Consider the following 7,513-nt stretch of genomic DNA (forward strand, 5'->3'; position numbering starts at 1 on the left):
AAATTTTCTCATTCTATTCATATAAGGTTATCATTTTATTAATTTGAGAATAAATTCATATAAATATTACAAACTTATTGATTTGCTTTCTTTTTTCAATTACTTTATAAAATGTTTAATGTTTACATATTGATATTAAACATTTTATTTTTAATAAACCCGTGTAGTACACGGGTCTCGCACATAGTGTGAAATTTAATAAAATACAAAAAACAATAAAATGACATGTAGAAAAATTTAATTTAAAATAATTACAGAATGACATGTAGCAAAATGAATAAAAGTGTGACATGTGGTATAATTTTTTTTTTATTTATTAGAGTAGTGAAGATTAGAAACATAAAAATTAAGATTTAAGAAAGGTAAATCTATTATTATAGAATTAGTTTACACATGGAAAATCCAAATCTAAAAGGTGAAATTCATTTATCTAATGATAACATGGGGGAAAATCGGATTGTCATGTGACTATGGGCCGAGGATAGGCCCAATTTCCAAAAGAGAGGTGACTATGGGCCGAGGATAGGCCCAATTTCCAAAAGAGGGGCGACGAAATTCCTTGAGCAACTTGGCTTTGTTGATAGCCGGGTGATAGAGGGTCAAAATATTGCTCAAGAAAAGTGAAGTACACAATCCAAAGTCAATATCCAAGAATTGATTATCAGAAGCCCTATTGTCAGCCCAATTTCCCAACAATTTATCATCACATCAAGCAGATACCATATAAATAAGCACACGACACAATATTAGATTCCTAATCAACCTACAGATTTTACCAAGTATTAACAAGCAGCATACAGTTTTTCCAAAGAGTAAGTTGTTTTTTTTTGTTTTTTTTTTTTTAAATAATTGTTAAACAGATTACAGTTTTTTTCTCTGGGACAAAAGGTGTTTCTTTTTCTTTATAATTTCGGCAGATTACGAGAATTAATAATCTCAACGATGTGATATAACCTTTGCCCATAATAACAACCTACTTACAACTCTATACAGTTGTACCACAACTTTTAACCTGAAACCTATCAAAATTGTTTTCACAATACATTAAAGGCTGCAATCAACACACAACAGATAGGAGATGATTCTTAACTTTCAAAACCACAATCTTATTGTTAATATTCAGGATATGCTTTGTGTTGATGCATGAAAAATCAGAGCAATAAGCTAAAATTATATTTCCAAATACAAAGCATTAAGCTCTAACTCAAAAACAAAGTTACAAACAAGACCTACAAGGACTTTTTTGCAAAGACAACTTATGTGCAGGCTTTTAGGGTTGTCCATGAAATGATGAATGGAACGAATTCATTATCAATTTTTTGCAGTTAAAATAACTCTTGATAATGGGAAGGTCTCGAGGTATCCATGCACATCTTAAGGTGAATATATATATTATATTGTGGATGACAAAAGATCAACCATTGCCAAATTGTAGTATAATGTGGAAAATAATGCAGAAACATACATACATACATTTATAGAAATATAAATACATACATAAATATCGGACAAATCATAGATATAGCAATGTACCAGAGTGCATGTTTCATCCATTTCTCAGCATTTCTTTACTCCAAAACTAATTAATTTATTTTTTTACGAGAGAAGATCATGAGAAGAGAATGAGACTACGATGAACCAGGTTATAACAGTCTTTTCAAATTATCACTGACTAAAATAAAATAAAAAAAATAAATAAAAAAATAAAAAAAAAAAAAATAATAAAAAAAAACACACAGAACTTCGGTAATGAGGCACTCAACTCCATATATACAAATTGTAGAAGATCAAGATCCTGAAACAATAATGACATCCAAGTATTAATTACAGAAATCCATGGGAATGATGAGATAAAGTTTAGTTATACCTCAAGAGGAGGACCTATCTAGAGACCAAATTATAAGTACTAGAGGTTGCTGATAACAAAGTAACATGGGTTGAGAACTTGAGATAATAAGTAGATTCCCTACATAGATACCAGATTAATCTCAATTAACAAAACATTCACCCCAGATATCACGATGCTTGATAAAGAACAGAACAGATGCAGATGCCTGATAAAATCAGTTATATGATCAAATCACTTTTTTCACATGTATAAACAACAATAAACTAGATTCTCCACATATATAAAGATATCAAAAGATTTACATGTAACACAAAAGTTGTCTCTAAGTAAAGTACTTGTATCTTTTTAGTTATTATTGTTGATTGTGGCTGAAAACATAATTATCATCATAAAAATTTCAAATTTGAAATCATGTAACATGATCAATAAAAAAACACAGAAAGTACCTTTTCCAATAGTTCTATTTCACTTGACTGTGGGTTCCTGCATTATGGGTACCCGTGCGTAACACATCGTTTCATCTATATATCTGTGGGCTTCTATCTCGGGTGTAAACCCACACGACTGAAGAAGCTGTCTCGACCCTTGAATACGCAGATCTTTCAACAAAAAAATGCTCTGCGGAAGATCACTTATGCTTGTACCATGTATATATAACGCTTCTAAACATCCCAAACGTCCAAGTTCATCAGGCAATTTTTCAACTCGAATACAATTGTAGAGAAAGAAATGTTTTAGACATTTCATCTCACAGATGCTATTTGGGATATCTTGTAAACGTGCACATCCGTGTAAATCTAGCTCCTCTAAACATTCTAATTGGCCAAGATCCTCTGGTAACTTCTCAAGCAATGAACCATAAAGTTGAAGATTTTTCAAGCGTTTCAACATGCAAATGCTCTCTGGAAGATGTTTAATAATCTTTGCATCTGTCAAATGTAGCTTCTCTAAACATTCTAATTGGCCAAGATCCTCTGGTAACCTCTCAAGCAGCAAACAATCATAAAGTTCGAGATATTTCAGGTGTTTCAACATGCAAATACTATCCGGAAGATGTTTAATAATCTTTACATCTGTCAAATGTAGCTTCTGTAAACATTCTAATTGGCCAAGATCCTCTGGTAACTTCTCAAGCAGCGAACAATCATAAAGTTCGAGATATTTCAGGTGTTTCAACATGAGAATGCTATCCGGAAGATGTTTAATCTTTGTATAATACAATATGAGCTCCTCAAGACATTCTAACTGGTCAAGGTCCTTGATCACCTCTACAAAACTGTATTGGAGTACAAGCTTTCTTAAACGTCGTAAACCACAAATGCTTTGTGAAAACGTCTCAAGGTTTGTGCAAGCACACATACCTACAGAAAAAAGTCTCTCAAGATTTCTAGTCAATGAGGGTCCATCTTCTTTATAATCACAGAAAAACTGAAACTTTGGCAATTTATTGTCAGGGTGAAGTAGGCATCTTTTTACAGACTCTACACACAGATATAACTCAGCAAGAGGACCAACCTCAAGTGACTCATCCACACTACAAGAAGTATAATCCTTTATGTTAAACTTAAAAGATCTAAACCTCAAACAACCACTTAAGTTTACGTGGACAAGCTTTTTTAGACATCCAAAAGGAGTGTGAAGTTCTACCAATTTATGACACTCTATGAGAACTAACTTCTCGAGATTTGGAGTCATCCCAAGGTCAAGGGTCCTCAAATTTGAATAAGTAATTATGAGTTCGTTGAGCTTTTGACATTCATTGGCCATGTGAAGTTCTTCCAAACAATAAGACTTTTTAAGGTTTAACTTCTCGAGATTCGGAGTCAGCCCAATGTCAAGGGTCCTCAACTTTGATTTGGTGAGTAGTAAGTGTCTGAGATTTAGACATCTTCCAGGCAAGTGAAGATTTTCTAAATCTTCGCATCCAACAAGAATCAACTCTTCAATATTTGGAGCCAACCCAAGGTCAAGGGTCCTCAACCTTGAACCTTCAAGGACGACAGATATGAGCTTTAAACATCCAACGGTCATGTGAAGTTCTAGCAAATCATGACAACGTTGAAGAGTCAACATCTCGAGATTTGGAGTAAGCCCAAGATCAAAGGTACTCAACACTGGACTACTGAGGTCAAGGAATCTGAGCTTGTTAAGGACCTAAAATAAGCAAAAAGTAAAATGAATATTGGTGTAATAACAAAACAATGTATGTATAACATCATAATGAATCATGCAAAACAACCAATCAACCATAATTTTACCTTTCTTTCTCCCCCTTCCCAAAGTTGTACGATTCTGCTGTTAGCCATCTCAAGTGCAACAAGATTATTTGCTTGAAATGTTGTTGGTAAAGACCTAAAAGGGTAAAAGTCCCAATGCAGATATCGTAAAGCTTTTGGGAAGTCTGGACCGACTATACTAAACTCCAAATCAATGGAACAATTTCCACGAACACAAAGAAATCTAAGTTCCTTCATCTTTCTTAGACCTTTTATGAAAATAGGAAGACTGAATTTCTTTCTGTGGACTTGTATATATTTTGTTGCTTTAGTACTACCCTGCAATTCAAAAGAAGTCACCATGAAAATTGTGTCATAATAACTATAAATGTGTTGGTGTTTCCCAACATAAAAGTAAACTTTATCCTTACCAAATCATTAGCTAATGTATCTTCAATTTCATCGACTTTCCACAATCGGCTATGTTTATGAGGCTTATCGGGGTGTGAGCGACGCACAATATTCCTACCCATTTCCTCAAGATGATCATGCATGCCTAGGTGATCATAACCATAGTTCTTATAAATAGTTATAAGAGATTTTTGCTGAAGAACTCTTAAACCATTTCTAGCATAAAATCCACAGCTTTCAAGCGCTTTGATTGCATCATCTTTCCGCCAACCTTTCATGATGCATGCAAGGTTTAGAAAAATTTCCTTGTAATCCTCCTCTAGAGCAATATAGCTTAGTTCCAATTTTTTCAGGGTCTCATTTAACGGAATTGTTTTTAGGCGATCTAGGGCATCTATCCATTCCAGCTCATTTTTACCACAAAGAAATGAACCCAAAACTCTGATTGTTAACGGAAGACCAGCAGCATAACGTACAACTTGTCTACATAGCTCTTCATACCCTTGAGCTGGAATATCTGTCCCAAATGCATACCTACTGAAGAGGAAAATTGCTTCGTTATTTGATAATAGATTGACATCATAAATCAACTTCACTCGGTGTGCTACTAGCACTTGCTCATCTCTTGTCGTAATGATAATCCTACTTCCCGGCTTAAACCAATTAGGCTCACCGGCTAACACCTCAAGCTGGTCTATGTGATCCACATCATCTAGAACAACAAGAACCTTCCTACTAGGCATCATCCTCTTCATCATCTGTTTCCCATCATGAACACTACTTATGCTGATGTCTTTATAATTTAAAATGTCTGAAAGGACTTGCTTTTGCAACGACTTTAAACCTGACAAAGAAGCATTTTCCCTGACATTTTCAACGAAGCTTTTACCTTCAAACTGAAAGGATATGTGATCAAAAAGAGCTCTTGCTAAAGTTGTCTTTCCACCACCTCCAATCCCCTTGATCCCGATCATGCGGACATCATCACAACAAATTCCTAAAGATGGTACAAGATCTTTGATCCGGGTCTCCATTCCTACTAACTTTTCATCAATGTTGAAACTGATGGTACGTAACACTAATGAAAGCTCTTCAACTATTTTTTGGATGAATTTAGCTTCATGCCTGTATATAAAAAAAATAATATTCAATTAGCCTACTCAAAATCCCACATGACAGGTTACCTTCAGATCTATAACCTACATTGATACAACCCTATATGAAAAAAATTGTAGTTGTATAAATCATAATTCATGGTTATTCTTTCGACAAAACTCAAATTGAGTTAAAATTTGGCAATCCAAGATGCCATTTGGGAGCATTTTACATCTAGGTTATATGCCAGATCAGAAATAAACAAAATAGAAAAATATTGCATAAGATCTAATGAAGGAATTACCCATCAGCAGTCTTCTTCAACTCCCACCCAGCAAGATCCGCTGCTTCTTTCAGAGCCACTCTCCATTTTCCAGCAGCCTCTTCCATTTCGTACTTGGCAAATGCTTCTCCAACTGCCCCACTTTGTTTTCTGACTTCGGAGGGTTCCACATCATAGAAGACAGGGTATGCAGTCTGTTCTGTTGTCCTGTGGCACTCCATTATCTTCACAAGCTCATCCAAACACCAAGATGAAGAGGCATAGTTCTTTGAGAAAACAATGATGTAGAATTTTGAATCTTCAATGGATCCGATGAGCTCATTGCTAATCTTTTTACCTTTTTTGATTCTCTCATCGTCCTTGTAAGTATGAATGCTTTTCTGCTGGAGAGCATGATAAAGATGATCAACGAAGTTCGTACGAGTATCTTTGCCCCTGAAACTCAAAAACACATCATACTTAAAGCTCTTGTGAATGGATGAAGTTGAAGAAGACGCCATTGAAATTATGATTGAAGGATCCTGAAAGAATAAATCTTTGAAGGGAGAATTTAGGCGAAATGATTGTAAAGAAACTTGTTGAATGAGATCAATCGACTAACCCTCCGTGTATATTACGGGTAAAGTCAACGTAATGGGTTTGTTAGGAAAACCTTTAAAATGGATAGAAGACTGAGGCTAGTTGAACAGATTAAAAAAGTTTCGAAAATTTTAAATTATACATAAATATGAAATATCCATGTGCTTTACCAAAAAAGTCTCGGTCTTTAACTATTTTTCTGATGTGAATGATCCCGGTGGTATCTAGTTCTTGCTGCTTAGTCCCCTATCCATGTGAGGTAAAATGATTGTTATACATTTTTATATTTTATTTTAATATTTTACATATATTTTATTCATATAAAGTTATTTATTTACATATAATCTAATCAAATTGTTATATGTATGGACCGACCCAAACCCCACTAGGCATCCCTCACATCATTCATCTTGTTAATCAACGTGTTCAAATATATGCAAATCGATTTTGCAAAAACATAAAACCACAAATGGAACCTAGCAAAAGCATCTTTAATCGAAATAGAACCCAAAAACAAGATCGAAATGGAACCCAGCAAAACCATGTTCAATCGAAATAGAGCAAAAAAAAAAACTAGATGGTTATGAGTACCACATTCTAACCAAAAAACACATGTGTTTATGAGAGACAACTTGAAGTGAACAATATGCAAGGAATATAAAGATCCTAGATGCTGATGAGAAACACCTTGAACAAAACACCCAGATGCTGATTAGAAACTCCATTTAATTTTGTTCTATCTTTTTCAGTCTAATGAAGAAAACCTTGAAAGTGGCGGCGATGCTGGAGCAAGAGATGGTGAATGGCGAATCGAGCGTGTGGCGGTGATTAGCAACATGGATACCTGCAACTGTTGGGTAATCTTGACATGGGTTGTGGGTTAATTTGATTTAAGGGTATGGGTAAAAGGTTAATTATTGGTATTGTTTTATTTACTTGTTGAATAAAGAAATTGGATAGAAGGGTTTGATTAAGTCACAAGAATAGGCACGTTGCCACGTTGGAAATATACATGTTAGGAATAGTTCAACCCTTTTACCTGTTCTTTAGCTTAGAGTAGTATTTTATTCTTTTCTTGCT

The 7,513-nt window shown here is 34.5% G+C and overlaps 1 protein-coding gene across 2 annotated transcripts; it reads right to left on the reverse strand.

The window, feature by feature from the left end:
• Positions 1-893: 893 nt before the first annotated feature.
• On the reverse strand, positions 894-6,549 carry LOC111910573 (disease resistance protein RPV1). Of its 2 annotated transcripts, none has more exons than XM_042901444.2 (6): positions 5,876-6,549; positions 4,497-5,601; positions 4,108-4,404; positions 2,296-4,003; positions 1,868-2,054; positions 894-1,795 (listed from the first exon to the last, which is right to left on the reverse strand). In XM_042901444.2, exons 1-4 carry the CDS (start codon positions 6,352-6,354, stop codon positions 2,315-2,317), a joined length of 3,570 nt encoding a protein of 1,189 aa, XP_042757378.1. In that variant the 5' UTR covers positions 6,355-6,549; the 3' UTR covers positions 894-1,795; positions 1,868-2,054; positions 2,296-2,314. The 2 variants fall into 2 exon arrangements, with proteins under 2 accessions (XP_042757378.1, XP_042757377.1); XM_042901443.2 differs by having other exon boundaries at positions 896-1,795; positions 1,868-1,966; positions 5,876-6,548.
• Positions 6,550-7,513: the final 964 nt, after the last annotated feature.

The sequence above is a fragment of the Lactuca sativa genome, chromosome 4 (genome assembly GCF_002870075.4).
Source record: "Lactuca sativa cultivar Salinas chromosome 4, Lsat_Salinas_v11, whole genome shotgun sequence".
In the NCBI taxonomy this organism is placed as follows: Eukaryota; Viridiplantae; Streptophyta; class Magnoliopsida; order Asterales; family Asteraceae; genus Lactuca; species Lactuca sativa.

Coding starts and splice junctions, on each gene's coding strand:
- LOC111910573 (XM_042901444.2), bottom strand. CDS start 6,354: ATGGCGTCTTCTTCAACTTCATCCATTCACAAGAGCTTTAAGTATGAT. Junction 4,405..4,496: donor ATACATTAGCTAATGATTTG/GTAAGGATAAAG, acceptor TTTGAATTGCAG/GGTAGTACTAAAGCAACAAA. Junction 4,004..4,107: donor GGGAAGGGGGAGAAAGAAAG/GTAAAATTATGG, acceptor TGCTTATTTTAG/GTCCTTAACAAGCTCAGATT.